Genomic DNA, 16,524 nt, shown 5'->3' with positions numbered 1-16,524 from the left:
CCTAAGGCGTGGAGGGCTTTATATGTCAACACCAGCTCAGACTGGGAATCTCTTAGCAAAGACATAACACCTTAATGCTCATTTGGCCATCCACATTCTGCATGAATTGCAGTTTCTGAACAGTCTACAAGGTCAGCCCCATATAGTGTGAATTACAGTAGCCTACCCTGGAGGTTAGCAGAGCATGGGTAACCCAGACCAGGATGCCTCTGTCCAGGTGGGGTTGCACCTGGCATATCTGCCCAAGCTGGTAAAAGGCACTCACAATACCAAGATAAATCAAGGAACACTCCCAAACCTGTTCCTTTATTGGGAGAGCAACCCTGTCAAACACAGGATGAACAGTGCTTCCTCAGGCAGATGAACCACTGACTCTTCTCTGGTTTGAGCTTTAGCTGTTGGCCCTCGTCTGGTCACCAATTTAGCACTTCCACCATTTCAACTTCAGATTAATGAAAAGGAGAAAGAACTGCATATTGATGGCACCTTGTCCCAAATTTCCAAATGAGCTTACTTAGTGGTTTCAAACAGATATTAACTACAGGTATTAAAAAGCATAGGGGATGAAATATGCAATGCCATAGCATTAATGCCAAGGAGTTTACCCTCTTTGGCGTTTCCTCCTTTGAAGTCAACTCACTGCTGGTGACCCAATCAACCTTTAAATGCCTTCTAGGACCAGGTGTTCCAGATGTCCCCGAGGAGCAGCAAAGCTCTTCAAACCAAGACTGCCTAAGTGGATGAGGCAGAACCCTTTGGCTGCTCACATGTTCTTCAGCAGAGAATGGGACAAGGCAGAGGGTGTGTGTGTGTGTGTACATCATATATTTTAAATTGTTTTCCATTTGTTGGTTCATGCATTCAGATGTCTCTTGAGATATCACTGCCAAAAATTGGCACAAGGATTCCTGAGGTGAGGTGGCAGTCTTCATTGACGTTTATATGCCAGGAACCATTTTGAATCAAGAGAGCAGACCAGATTGTGACTTTGGAGTGACATCATCTGTTTTTTTGACATAGGTTCATCTGCCTCTTGAGGTATCTTTGCTGAACTTGGCATGAGGGGCCCCAATGTGGGGTGGCAGACTATGCTTCTGTTTGCATGATGCTGGGTGCCATTTTTATTCAAACTGGCGCACTGAAATGTGATTTTGGCATGACTTTGACTATTTCTCAGAATAGGTTCAGCCACTTCTTGAGATCTCACTACATTCGGCACAAGGGTTCCTGAGATGGAGGCAGCGGTCTTCATTGATGTTTGGATGCCGGGTGTCATCTTGAATCAAGATGGCAGAACAAAATGTGACTTTGGAATGACTTCCCATGATTTTTGCTGTGATGGGTCTAGACACAAATATTACACTATCCATTTAAAAATCATGACATCTTTTTGGTTTCTAGAAATTGCTGGATAGTGCTGGGCTTTCCCCACTAGTGTAGGTAAGATAGAGAGTGATATGGAAATATAGACAGATATAAGGAATAAAAATAAAAAATAGAACCAGCTTAATCACAAAGCACTTGTACATGCAAGGATTAAAATTGGTATTCGTGCCAGCAGGTATGGAAACAGACTGTTAGAGATACTGGGTTAAAATTTGTTCCTGACATTTATAATATTCAGTGTTTAAAAAAAAGGGGGAAGAAAGAATGAAGGAAAAAATAAGAACCTCACCGAAAAGAATAATTGCTCCCACAGGGACCAATCCACAGGTCAAAGGGGGGCTTTTTTGCACTTGACTGCAACAGAGTCTTGACGGAGATTTTCAGTAAAACCTGAACTTCAGCTTGCAGCATAATTAAGGTTTGCCCTCGTGTGCACAGCTGAAGGAAAAAGTGCTACTTCAGTAGCTTGGAACAGCTGTCCCCACAAGCGAGAGGGAAGTCTGTCTATTCCAGGGAAGGGAGAACAGAATGAAAATAAATGGATTTTTAATTCAACTATTTTTAAAAAAGAATAAAGTGGAACTAATTTTCATTCTTGTCATGCAGAGCTTGGAGGCACAAAAGGGGAGGGCTTTGCCCTGAGAAATAATTAATTACCTGAAATTTCATTAGTTACGCTTATTAGTAAACTCAGAAGTTTAACACAGAGACTTATGCTACGCAGAAGACAAAGACGATGAAACTGCAGTCGCCAGGCACAGGCCCTCCAAGCTCGGCTCTGCCAACTGCCATTCCCCCCCCCCACTGGAGCTCTTCCATAAGCCATATCCCACCGAAATTAGCGGGGGGGGGGGGTAGTGGTTGAAGGGTCACATTCTAAGCCTCTACTCCAGACTGAATATTTAATCTTCTGCCCCCAGCTTTGGTGGAAGATTCAGGACACATAAAAGCAAGCAGTGCAACGATGAACTATGGGACGCACTCCCACAGGAGTCAGTCATGGCCAATAGCTTGGATGGCTTTGAAAGAGGATAAGACGCATACATGAAGGAGGGGGCTATCGATGGCTACTAGCCACAGTGGCTGTACTCTGCCTCCACAGCTGGAGCCAGTAATGCTTCTGAATAGCAGTTGCTGGAAACAGCAGAGGGCTCTTGTGTCTGGGTCCTGCTGGTGGGTTTCCCACAGGCATCTGGTTGGCCACTGTGAGAACGGGATGTTGGACTGGACGGGTCATTGGCCTGATGCAACAGGGCTCTACTTATGTTCGAAAGTATTAATAAGTTGCTTAGGTTCAATTGTGATAATTCCTTCCTTTCAAAAAAAAAAGGTGATAATTTCTATGTTTTAAACAGGCATTTGAATTCCCCACAGCATGTCACACCCTACTCCCTAAATACCTGAATGAGAGTCTCCACCCCCACGGTTCTGCCTGGACACTGAGGTCCAGCTCCGAGGGCCTTCTGGCGGTTCCCCCACTGCAAGAAGCAAAGCTACAGGGAACCAGGCAGAGGGCCTTCTCGGTAGTGGCACCCGCCTGTGGAACACCCTCCCACCGGATGTCAAAGAAATAAACAACTTTCTGATGTTGAAGACATCTGAAAACAGCCCTGTTTAGGGAAGCTTTTAAGATGTGATGAATCACTGTATTTCAATATTCTGCTGGAAGCCGCCCAGAGTGGCTGGGGAAACCCAGTCAGATGGGCGCTGTATGTATGTATGTATGTATGTATGTATGTATGTATGTATGTATAAATAAATAAATAAATAAATAAACAAACTATTATTATTATTATTATTCTGTAACTCCTTTTAGGCAACTGTCATATAGATGCACCAACTTTAGGCAACTGTCATATAGATGCACCAAAAATTGGCACAAGGATTCCTGAGGTAAGGTGGCAGTCTTCATTGACATTTATATGCACAGCATGGTAAGCCATACTACAGCTGTTAACTTGTGGTTAGTGAGGAGGTAACTTAGCAAAGCAGATGAAAGCTCCTCCTTTCTGGGAGCCAGCAGGTTCTTGTCGTCACAGTATGGAGAATTTTGGAGGTGGCCATTTCTGCTTGGCTGGCACCCTGAAGGAGGACATTCCAGCTTGCAATATTTTGCTGTGGTATCCACTTGTGGCTTATGAAGCCATCGCCTTGCCATGGAACATATGTGTTCACATCACTATACTTGGTGAATGGAAAGGCTAGAATGACTTATATGGATAATTCAAAGCTACAGTTAAAAGAGTCAAAGTGTGGTAGGAAAATGTTGATGGGGTTACCAGATAAACCGTACAGACCACAAGTTTTTTAGGAAGAAGGGAAAGGGTCAGTTATTGAGAAAAGGAACCTTGCTTCAGTTTCTTTTATCACTTTCCAGGAAAGATTTGAAGTTAAGGTTGCAACATCTGACAGCTTGTTATTAATGGACAAAATTAATATTCTAGACATCCCACTCGGGAGCTGTCGACATTCGTGCCCACAGAGCTCAATTATGCAGCATCTGTGGTCGCGGGAAGAAGGAGGTCGACGTGTGGAAACTGTTGAATTCCCCAGCTGCTGAGCAGGTAGAGCGCAATGTCAACGAAGGCTCATCCGGGGCACATCTTGGCTTTCACCTGTCTGAAGGGACAGGAGGTGGAAAAGAACACACCACCAGCGAGAAGGCTACACAGCTGGTTGTCTTTCCCAAGAAAGAAAAGAGCCACTCAGCTGCAAAATTCATTTTTGTTAGTGAAACAAAATATAGAACTGTCGAGTTGGAAGGGACCCCAAGGGTCATCTAGTCCAAGCCCACATGGTGCAGGAACGCCAACTAAAGACTCACCAGCAGATGGCCATCCAACCTCTGTCTAAAACCTTCCAAGGAAGGAGAGTCCATCACCTTCTGAGGTAGGTTGTTCCAACTGACTCACAGTTCTTACCGTCAGAAGGTTCATCCTAATGTTTACTGTAAGTTGCAATTTCATGTATTGACCAAGGAAAAGTGGAGGGGAAAGTGAATGGGAAAACCTGGACTAGTTGCAGCTCAATGCCTGGAAGGCAGGACACAAATACAGCCCCAAGGGCTACTAGAGGGCTTTGATGCCGATTCTGTGGGATGTGCAGCGTCAGTCGAGTATGCAATAGAAAATTATTATTATATCATTAGTGTTGCAATGCACTCCAAGTCCAAGTTTACCATTTCCAATTAATGCATTAGCTGAGCCCGATTTCCCCGAGGTGAAGAAAAGGCAATATTGGAGGATATAAAAAGGCAGCGGCAATTCCTTTAGGTTCTGCTGGCTGCACTTGTTTATTTTCAAGATTGGCTTTAACCATTTGGGCATGGCGTTTTATCTGTTCGTTGGGCTTGTAAGCCACCACGACACCCCCCAGGTGGGCTAAGAGGCAAGGCAGCCATTTCAAACTAAAATCAATATGTTCTCGGTTGAAGTTCAGAGAGCCTTGTGCTGCTGGCAACCTCTGGAACATCCTAAGCAAGCACAGAGAGAATAGTTCCAGCATGGAATATCAAAGATGCTTCCCTCTTTAAAAACTCTGTACGCTATCACACACACAAAACAGGGCAATGGAGGTGGCGGTGAAGGCGGCTCCAGTGGCAGCAGGTCCATTGTAGGATCCCAGCAGCTTATAAGTAACCTGGGAACATGGAGCAACCCAGTCAGATGGGTGGGGTATGCCATATTTACTCAACTGTAATGCACACCTTTTTTGGCCAAATTACTTTGCAAAAATTAGGGTGTGCATTAGATTTGATGGTGCATTAGATTTGCATAAATACGGTAAGTTGTTGTTGTTGTTACAACCCAAAAATGGGGGGGGGGGGGTTGAATCTAAGGCGTTTCACCAAGTAATTGAAGATTACAAAAGATAAGTCCACACACTTCCAGCATTCCTGAGACAATGATACTCAAAAGGCCTATGAAAACAGCCACAAAGCTCATCGGGTGACCTAACCAAACTCACAGGGGTGTTTGCATGGATAGAATTGGGAGATGGGGGGAGCAGAAGCCACTTACACTGCCTTGCGCTCCATGGAGGAAAGATGTAAATAAATAAAACAACATTTTCTTCTTCATTTCCTCCATTGTTGTTCTTGCTTTTCAAAAGGATTTTCTTTCCCCAATAAGCAGTAACATAGAATATTCACATTCTGTGTAAAGGCCTCTTCTTCAACCTGGTTTATATGGAAGGCTTAGCTCTCTCTTTCTTAGATGGTCGGAATGTCAGAGTTCAGGTGGAGGAATGGGAAGCCAGACGCTTGTTGTCTATATCCTGCTTCTGCCCCCCACCAGTTTTGTGAAGTTCACTTTCTTGCGCAAATGGCAGGGGACACAAAGTCAACTTGCACCTTTCCTGAAATCTTTGAGGCAAAAGGGGATATCAGAAGGCTCCCACCAGTGACGCCCTTGAAAATAAATTTTCACTTCTCTGCCTCAGAGGAGAATGCCGAGAACTGGAGGGTGAGGGAGGTTTCGGCAGCCCCAGAAGAAGGGGAAAGGCACTTAGAAAGTGGAGGGGTTGTGAAAAGTGCATCTGAAACTTTCTGCCATCAACAGATTAAGGGCACTGAGTGGCAGGAAATAAGCATATCCTTCTTGAGCCGAAAGAATCTACCGTTTAGTAGCATGGATTCCCAGAGTCATTGATCAGCTAAGCTACATCTTATCAAAACTAAAACTTGGGGCAATCAGGGAATATCCAAGCTGGCATTGTCAGCATCAAGAAACACAGAAGGCAAAAAAGGGAGGAAGATAAAGGACTAGATCCAGCCTTTTCGGGAGACTGGACCTCCCACCACATCAGTTCTTACATTGTTTTGATGGTGTGTTGATCATTTTTGCCTATCATTGCTATCAGCCACTTTGAACTTATCTATAAGCCACTTTCAGTCTCCTAGATAGAAATCATGCATGGAACCTATTTCATGAGAGAGCCAGTGTGGTGTAGTGGTTAAGAGCGGTAGACTCGTAATCTGGTGAACCGGGTTCGCGTCTCCGCTCCTCCACATGCAGCTGCTGGGTGACCTTGGGCTAGTCACACTTCTTTGTAGTCTCTCAACCCCACTCACCTCACAGAGTGTTTGTTGTGGGGGGGGGAGGGAAAGGAGAATGTTAGCCGCTTTGAGACTCCTTCGGGTAGTGATAAAGCGGGATATCAAATCCAAACTCCTCCTCTTCTTCTTCTTCAAAATGGAAGTGGGGGAAATAGAAGGACTAGCCATTTAAGACCACAGCCATATTTAAATCTCTAATTTTCCCCAGAACGTTGATTACAAATTAAATCCCAACTCAACACACATTGTCCCTGAGAAGGTACAATGGGACATCTTTGGCCACATCAGGAACTATTATAAAAAGAATGTCCCTTGCTGCTCACTATAGCAAAAAACAAAGAGTCTATTTCTGCCCCCTCCCATTCACTTCTGAATATGAAAAGGTTATTTCTGATTTTGACTGGGATTCATAGCATTTGAAAATCAGAAGACTATCCCGAAGATGGATTTTTTTGCCCTCTAGCTTAAAACATGGAAATAAATATTTGAATAACTTAAATAGCAATATCTGCTACGAGATAGGAAGTCATAAATCCAGAACATAATCAGGAAGGTGGGGGAAAAGAGATTGGCTTCAGCTATTCACTCTTGGATGTGCACAATCTTCATTTTATTTTTGTGCCCTTGAAAAAAGGGATAAATGAAAAGGTGTGAGCCGTAATCCGTGAGAGCTCCACAGATACGAAAATTTAACACTGACAGATATGACAGAGACTCATCTGATAGCCTAAGCCCTGCTTCAGAAATCAGGGAGAGGACAATGAACTGAATACCGAATAAAGAGCCAAATCTGACCTCTCCAGCGGGGAAGATGCAGCCAGTGGGGCGGGGGACTGAGCCATGCAACAAATATCAAAAGCTAAAGAAGGGCGGCGGTGTTAGTGGGGCTCTGCATTAACATCACTGCCACTCTAAGTAAGTCACAGCTAAGTCCTTCTGGCTTCGGAATTCTTTTATCCCACTTACACTATTGATTTTCAAAAGGCTGGGATAGATGGCTGCCCTGGAATCAGATTAAGGCGAGAAAAGGGGGAACGGATGGACCCAAAGGAATTAAATTCTGGGAAGGGAGGGTAGAGAGGGAAAACTGTTGGAAGATGAGAGAGAGAGAGAGAGAGAGAGAGAGAGAGAGAGAGAGAGAGAGAGAGGGATATGAATACACTCAGGAACAAAGGGAGATTTCCCACCTGCCTTTCCGAGGAGCTGGTCGTGCCTCCATGACCCTGAAGCATTAGAGGAAGTCAGACCAGGCAAATGAAACAGCAACAAAGAAGGATAACACTGGACACTTTGGGAAGGCCACAGGTACAATGGAGAGAGTTGTGTTTTATGAATCAGAGAAGAGATTCCCCAAGGCATCTCCAACGGGGCTTGCATCTCTTGGGGGCTACTGAACATCGCTCTCATTCCTCAGTGAAGGAGAGCCTTGATCAAAAACAAGATGCAAAAGGAGAGAGGAGCTTACTTCGTGCATCGGACGCCAGAGAAGATAATCTCTAGCACTTCTGCCCAGATCCATGGGAAATCTACTCCAATACAGCAGAGTAAAGGGTGCAGTGGAACTCCAACATCCCAATACTCTGCCTCAACAAGCGGACATTGCCAGCTCTGTGCTGGCTTCCATCAAGAAGGAACTAACGCAGTCTTGGTCGCTGATCTCACAGGTTCTTCAAAAGGCTTAAAGGGCACTTGGTGGTCACAGAAAATCCTCCAGCTCCACACACACAAGGCTCCAGCCAGCCTGTCCCTCCCAAGCACCAGCTCTCTTGGACTACCATCATGAAGTTTCAGCTGCTTGGCTAGTGTGAAAGTACCCCAATATGTAGCCAAGCATCGCTGGGTGGGAGTCACAGCCTTATGCAGCATCCGTTTTTCCACAAAAACAATTTGCCGTCCCGTAAGAGTCAAACAAACCTTTTATTAAAGGGGGATAATAGTAGTAATAAAAAGCTGTAAAAGGCACGAAGGCTGGATGCACGCACAGTTAAGCCTTATGATATTCCTCCACTCTATTGATCTGACATTATTTATGGCAACTTTACTGGGCAGAATATCGTCAGCCTCTTCCCAAATTGAGTTTTCGGAGACTGCAATAAGGAGGATGAGGCTCTTCCTGGATTCAGCTGTGTCACAGGCAGAGGTGGTTGGATTCTCCCGGGGTCTTCTCAGAACACCCCGGAAATGAACTAATTTGTTTCCCCAAAATAACTGGAGATAAATTTGATTTCCTGAGCTAATCTGAAAGACTCAGGAAATGAGCACATGACCTGAACCCGTGAGCCAATGTTGAGAGCACCTGCCTTTATTAGTTATTACCGTATTTCTTATATTTATATCCTTCCCCTTCTCTCAAAGGAGCAGACTAGGAAAGTTCTCTACTAAAAAGGCCCATTGAAAGAGGAAAGTCTTCAGTAGGCACCCAAATGAAAACAGAAATGAGGACTGCCTAATTTTCAACCAGAGGGAATTCCAAAGGGTTGAGGCCACAACACCAAAGGCCTGATAGTTACCCGTTCATTGGATATTTTTCAACAGAGGTTGGATAGCCACCTGTCAGGGATTCTTTAGCAGCGATTCCTGCATTACAGTGGGTTGGACTAGATGAGCATCTGTATCATCCAGGACCATGCAGGTTCTCTGTCCCATAATTATCTCCAATGGATTTCCCAAGCTATTCCATGTTCCCACAGGCAAAGAAGGAAACGTCACAAGCAACGTACAAGGAAGTCATATTCTCAGCTTCTCTTGATGCTGCTTTAAAGTTTTCAGTACTAATCTTTACAAGGTTGGCAAGAACCATTTGGGGCTTTAAAAGAATGCAACAATAGCTTCCAAGAGGCTTTGCAATGCTAACCCACCTCCTCTAAATATTGCATTTCTCTTTCTACTTAAAGAAAAAGTGACTGAGGCCCATTAACCAAATGTTGGTTCTGCACCATCCTCCCCATCTTTCTTCTCCAGCACACCGAAAGCAAATATGTCATGGGATGCGCATCGAACTGACCCATTTTGCCTTGCACAGCCAAACACATGTCAAGTACACTTGATGATACTAAAAAATGCCCCAATGGGACCTTTTAATTCATTTTAATGCGACACCGACTCCTATGCCAATGCCACTTGATTGAAATTATGAATCAAGTGTTAATTACCTCATTAAAAAGGCAACATATTTTATGGCATGATGGGGAAAGTGAGATTAGAATAGAAGGAGCCTAATGACAAATGTGAATGCCAGGCAAATTTAATCTCCCTTCAAAACAAAGAGGCTACGTTTAGCTGCAAGGGATCAAACGGATGCTTAAATAACGTTGATGAAACTTCTAAAAGTGAACTCAGGTGGTGACAGCCAATGGCTTTGTAGCCAAATCAGGGGCCACAGAGAAACACAAGGGAGGCATCAGTCAGCATCCTTGGCGGAACCCCAAGGTTCACAGATGTACAAGAAGAGAGGATGGAGGCAAAATCCAACCCACAGCCACCCGTGTACTGAGCATGTTCAGTAGACACAGAATGCTGAATGTCACTTGGAAAAGAAAAATGGAACGGCTATCCTGGAGCATGAGACACCTGGCTGGCTGGTACCCTGAAGATCTGCACACCTGCAACAACTTGTGGAGATCCCCCATTAACACAGACCGCTTTAAGAAAAGTCCCAGTGTGAGAATATATTGTTACAAAAACCCAGCACCGGTCCCTCGCTCTGCCAAGCCGTGGCAAGAGTGCATGGGATCTCAGGCACCAATACAGGGTCTGTGTCCCTTTGGAGACTAGAAGACATGGTAGAGGCTGTCATGCTTTAAGAAATAGGGTCTAGTTGCCTATTTACACCCTCAATCTGCATGGAGGGGTCCAGATCTTAAAATAATGGCCCAAAGTATTGCAGGCAGTCATTCCTTCTACCCCACCAAGATGGATCCAGCGGCGGAGCATATGCCCACGTTTCCAGGACGTGCGCGCTCCCGAGAAGCACAGGGCACACTACTGAGAGGGGCGGGGCATGGAGGGTACCCTCCCAGGCACGGGAGAGCTGCTTGGGTGCATGGAGACGTGCCTGCGCCCTGAAGCCAGGGAAGGAGCAAGCCGCCATTGGCAGATATTTGGCGCGCCACCCACCCACGACTGCCAAATGTCACCCCACTCAGCGAAGACACCTGGGGCGTTCACCCCCCACCGCACCCCTTCCTCCACCCCAGATGGATCTCCCCTCTTCTTCTTCCCAGAAGCCCCTTGTCCTCCCCCAGAGCAGTTACCCTGGCAAACTTCCAAATTTCCAGTCACTGATCACACCTGGAGCAAGGAGTTGTTGATGACTGTCAATGGCTCTCTATTGAAATGCTAACAGCTCTGCTCTTCCCTCAGCCAACCAGACTGGTTTGCATAAGGCAGCCCCAGAATTCCTTTGCAGCTTATATTCTTTCTTCATATCACACATAAGTCAAAATCCTAGCCTTTATTATTTTTTGTGTTTAGGGGGAAACCCCCCCCCCTCCGCGGCAGTTCTGTAACACCATTCATACAAGGACATCTTCTTGCAGTATTAAATAAAAAGTAAAATAAAAGGAGATGCCTTAGTTTGCTTAATAAGAAAACATGGAGTTTTAAGGAAAGACACTGCATGCATATGAAACCCTATTAACACCAGTGTGCTAAAAGAGGCTTAATTGGTAGCATTTATTCCATAATTATAAAATTGGATAATAAAGTTGGAACATTTATGAGGAAATGGGCCAGAGATCTATAAGAGGAGTGGACTACGGAAGAGCAGAAATGGATTTGGGTTAAATTACCACCACCAAGTTTATAAAAGGAGTTTTAAAATAAAGATTCAATATCAACAGTATTTGACTCCAGGTAGGCTTAATAGGATATATTCAACAACACAGGATAAATGTGTTCTGCAGCTGCTTGGTAATGCAAATATATTGGACTACTATTTGAAATCTTATTTCAGAAACGACTGGACATCTATTATGAAATGACCCTAAAATACTAGTACTGAATTCAGTATCTGGAAGTTATAGTGCTAGACCCAAGTGGTTGGCGCCAATCACACAGAGAGCAGCAGAGGTGGGCAAACCTCATGCTAATCAGATCCACTTTGCTTTATAGTAGAGTCCCAAGATCTACCAACTGGAGCCACGTGTAAATGACAGAGCATTAGGAGTAAATATGATTCTATGATCAGCATGTAGCAAAGAGGAAGTTCAAACACCAATCACAGTGAAGCCTGGCTGGACATTCACTGCTGCACACATGCTTCTCTCAGGATGCAAAGCCATATGGGCAAAGGAAGGGATGGAGGAATCTAAAGACTCATTAGGGAAAGAAACACAAACAAACGGAAATCGAAATGCATAAACAAAACCACCAATATTTGCTCCAGCTGTAGCAGAGACATTTCACCAAACACTCCAGGACATTTTATGGCCCCCATAAACACTCATGTACGTAGGAGGCATAGCTGTGATATTCACACACATAAAAGCTGCTTTATTGGATGCTATCAAGCAATAATAATGGCTATTAGGTATAGTTTCTGTAAATTACATAAAAGTCTGCAAAGAGAATTATACTGCTTTAAAACCATACCTAAAAGCAATTGCCATCTAATAGCACGGTGGAAATGTGGGAAATGCCTTCTATATAATAAAATATGTCTAGCCCCAGCCTCGAAATGAGCACGTGCAATTGCCATTAAATCAGTGTCGCTCAGAGTTATCTGGGGGCATTTCCTGCCAACAGAGATGCTTTTCCATAGTTTTGTCACGTTGAAAAGGTACTCACCTCTCCAGCTCATATTCCTTCATGCCTATTTTGACGGCCTTCATTACCTGTTATCACAAACATAGGACACACCCTAAGAAATTTGGATCAGGAGAACCTTAAACACTTGACAATTTTGTGTTTATTTTGGGAGCTACCACGATTTGATGTATAATGCACTTAAATAGCACACCCTGGACATAGCAAAGAACATGAATGTACTAGAAGTGTGTGATGATCACATCCTGGATCCAAAAAATTCGGTCCCCAAGGTGGAGCTGAATGCACCTCCCCACAGCACTTCCCTATCCATGTGTCCCCCCCCCACCTTAGGGTAATAAATGTCTGATGAGGGTTCAAGTGATGATCTGAATATGTGAACCTACCCCTCCACGTGAGAAGGCCACCCAGATGCCTTAGGAAATGTGCTGAAGGCTACTGCAGAACACAGGAGCACATTTACAGCACGTTGAGTAAGCCTGATCCTACAAGGTCTTCTCTTGAGAAGAAAGGACCATAATGATCAAGGGGATGCAGCAAATCTCCTTTGAGGAAAGGCTGCAGATTTTGGGACTTTTACTTGCCTTTTCTCTAAACTAAAGAGGTATCATGGTTTATAAAATTATGAATCACATGGAGAAAGTGGCAATATATATACAGTGGCACCTCGGCTCCCAAACAAATCAGCTCCTGAACGCCGCAACTTGGAAGTAACTGTTCCGGTTTGCAAATGTTTTTTGGAAGCCTAATGTCTGTTTTGGCTGTTGGCATTGTTTCTGGGGCCAATCAGAAGCCACGTCTTGGTTTGCGAACGTTTTGGAAGTCGAAGGATTGAGTTCGAGAACCAAGGTACCACTGTATATATATTTAACCCTCTCTCATAACACTAGAACTTGTGGTCACCCCATGAAGCTGAATATTGGAAGATTCAGCACAGATAAAAGGAAGGACTTCTTCATGTAGCAGAGTTAACCTATGGAACTCACTCCCACAGAAGGCAGTGATGGCCACCAACTCTGCTGAGTTTAAAATAGTGTTGGACAAATTTATGGAGGGTAAGGCAACCAATGGCCACTAACCATAATGGCTATGTTCTCCTTCTACCGTCAGAGGCAATACACCTTGGAATACCAGTTGCTGGGAATTGCAGGTGGGCAGATTGTTGCTGTGCTCATGTCTTGCTTGCAGGTTCCCTACAGGCATTTGACTGCACACTGTAAGAACAGGCTGCTGGACAAGAGAGGCTACTGGCCTGATCCAGCAGGGCCCTTATGTTCCTATGTGTTCCAGCATGATAAGTGAAGACATTTTGTTCCCTGGGCATCAACAGCAAGTTCAAGGGCAAAGCAATGTGTATTATTAGGATTCTATTAGAAGGAACATTATCCTCCTAATTCTGTCCCAGCTCTTCCATTAGTTTATTACTAAGCAATTCAAGTAGCTGGGAACATTTTCTGAAAAGCCACCGTTACACAAAGAGCAGAAAAAATTATTATCTGTAAGAGATCCATTACCTCTTTATGAGCTTCACTGGAAATTTTATTGGTATAGCGCAGGACTTCCAACTCCATGTCCGTCTTAATCACACGGCTTCAAAAGGAAAGGAGAAGAGGAGAATCAGGTTAGTAATTCCCCCTACAGCTCAGCAGTGATTAAGTTGAGAGCACAAAGAATAACCAGGTAACCTAATTGGCAAACCTGCCGCCGACCAGATGCGTTTCAAAAGCAAGAGGCTATTATGAGATTGCAGCAAATAAAGGACATCAGGAAATAAAAGATATGTGCGGCATTCAATTTACTCAAAGTAGGATGAGCTGAAAAAGCACCTGCAAGGTTGGTATAATATATCAAGTTCGATCACCCTAACTGCAGTCCCTAGACCATAGGGGTGCAAGCAGCTAGAGTCTGTGGACACGAAGGAGAAGATCTAGAGCAGCCTTCCCCAACCTGATGCCTTCCAGATGTTTCGGACTACAACTCCCATCAGCCAGCCAGCACAACAGAAAAGCCCAGCTGGCTTAAACTGATGGGAGATGCAGGCCAAAACATCTGGAAGGCATCAGGTTGGGGAAGGCTGGTCCGTGAACTTGGCCATGGCTGAAGGCAGGAGACCAGTCAGGCTAGTGCCTGCCATTGTTAAAATTATTTCAGAGAAACCTGAAGCACTTTCTCAGGTCCATTTAACAGAATCATTGGGCTCTGAGTGTGAATAAATCCTGAGTTTATACTCTTGATTTGTAAATTTATCACATCAGTACACTGTGGGAATTCTACTTCAGTTTGGTTTTTAAAACAGGCCAGGCAAGACAGGGTCAGATACAAGTTAGACGAGGGTGCTGTTCACTGTTTCCAGAAACTCTCTTCTCATTGTGAGACTTTTGTGGGTAAGCTGAGAGTTAGTTGGACCTTGGGGCTGAGAGGGAGAGAGGAAAGAAAATGAATCAATATTGATCTCTCTCTCTCTCTCTCTCTCTCTCTATATATATATATATATATTAGTAATTTTGTATTAATGTGACATTTTTATATGTAACTGTGAATTTTTGTAATATTTTGTTTAAGTTGTCTGTTGTTGCTTCAGTTTTCTGTACACCACTTAGAGATATTTTTAATATATCAAGAGGTTAGAAATTAAATAATCAAATCAAAAATGACCATGGATCCCCCATGCTGTGTCTAGTTCAGCTTACAGTGTCAGTATAAGTTAAGGATGAAGGAGTCGGATAATGAACTAACGGAATTGTATTGAAGAGCTCAAACACATTTCAAGCTTGAAAAACTTTAGTCCTGGGAAGTAAAAAACCTTTCACAAGATGCTATCTATTTATTTGTTAATAACACTTCTATACTGTCTCCCATGTCAAGTCAGGGACAGCTGGCTGCTTTCAAGGCATACTTAACGGTGCACAGAATTCCCTCACTCTGTAAAGTGCAAAGCAGGTTGGTTTATTCTAGACCTTCCTGTTCACATCTACCAGGCCCACCCCCATTAGACACCCTGAGAAAGTTGACAGAAAAAAGCTCCCCTCCCCACTCTTATAACACTAGAACTCATGAGCATCCACTGAAGCTGCAAGTTGGAGATTCAGGACAGACAAGCAGCAAAACATATTGTCCCAGGCCAGACATGCTTTATTGACCTTGCTTTGCCTCGACCTGCCATGAATAGGCAATCCCTCTGCCTGCATTTACTGCACAGGGTATACACAATTGTGGGGTCAGACAGTCCTCTGAAGATATGCATGTTTTATTGAGCCAACCCTGCACTCTTTACCAAGCACAAGTCACAGGCTCACAACATGGCAGCTTCCTGCCATTTCTCAAGTTATAGAAATGGGAGTCCGAGGCACAGCAGCAGAATATGAATGAATCCTTGCCTAAAGCTATGAAGTCCTTTGGGTTGCTGAAGCTTGTTTCGCAAAGGTAGCAGACGGAGAAGGCGGGCGGGGGAGTGGGGAGAGAAAATATCCCCGCACACTGTTTTGGCTCAGAGCTGTATTAAATTTATGAACCCCTGGATGAAGAGTTTAGCAAAAATCGAAAGCTTGCACGTCTTCAGGCAGGAACTGGGGTGCAGCATAAAAGCCAAGGAAATGGTGCTTGGGATCAAGGCGGCCTAGCACAGATCGCACCTCTGCCATGAACTCTCCTGGTGGCCACCCAAAATGCTGTTTAGTGGCTGCCTCTAGAGTGCTTGGCTAGGTCAGCCTTTATGAATTGGAAGCTCTCCAGTTCTGAACAGTCAATGCTGAGTGGGGCTGATGGGGGTTTCAGTCCAAAGCATCTGGAGGGTGCCAGGGTGGGGGAAGGCTGCTCAAGATCCAGGTTTCCAAACCTGTTTGATCACAAAACCATGGTTTGTATCAATTGACATGCACAGTGAAACCATGGCTGGCAGAGGATTTCCCAGCTTTTCCGACTGGAGTCTTTCCCAGTTCTTATTGGAGATGAACCTGGGACTGAACCTGGGGCATTCTGCATGCAGGACAAGTGTTGTGCTCACCAAAACTTGCCCTTCCTTTTTTAAGGAGCAGGCAAGCAGAGCCTTAATCTGATCACCTCCCATGATGGGACTTGAAATTGCATCTCCCATTTTCAGTAACCAGGACATTAGAAGTTGACTCCGAGAGACTTGCTTCCTGTGCTGGCATATGGGTCACTGTTCAGAGCATGTCTCTTGACCAGAGGGAGGCAAGTTCAAAGCCATAAATCCTGGAGACACACAAATACCGTCTCCACACTAGAGAGGTGCTTTGGGGCTAACAAGAACATTTCATTCCTTCCCAAGAAGGCACAAGCAGTTCTTTCACCAAAGT

At 44.4% G+C, this 16,524-nt stretch overlaps 1 protein-coding gene across 1 annotated transcript in view; it reads right to left on the bottom strand.

The window, feature by feature from the left end:
- Positions 1 to 16,524, bottom strand: part of PEPD (peptidase D) — a 120,519-nt gene that overhangs the window by 59,872 nt on the left and 44,123 nt on the right. The window contains exons 8-9 of the mRNA XM_081922786.1: positions 13,723 to 13,798; positions 12,230 to 12,276 (exon numbers count right to left, since the gene is read on the bottom strand). Coding sequence (XP_081778912.1) covers positions 12,230 to 12,276; positions 13,723 to 13,798 — 123 coding nt within the window. The remainder of the gene's footprint in view (positions 1 to 12,229; positions 12,277 to 13,722; positions 13,799 to 16,524) is intronic.

This window comes from Podarcis melisellensis, assembly GCF_964234715.1.
Source record: "Podarcis melisellensis genome assembly, chromosome: 8".
Taxonomy (NCBI): domain Eukaryota; kingdom Metazoa; phylum Chordata; class Lepidosauria; order Squamata; family Lacertidae; genus Podarcis; species Podarcis melisellensis.
The sequence above is the reverse complement of the archived record's forward strand: the minus strand, read 5'-3'. Positions and strand labels throughout refer to the sequence as shown.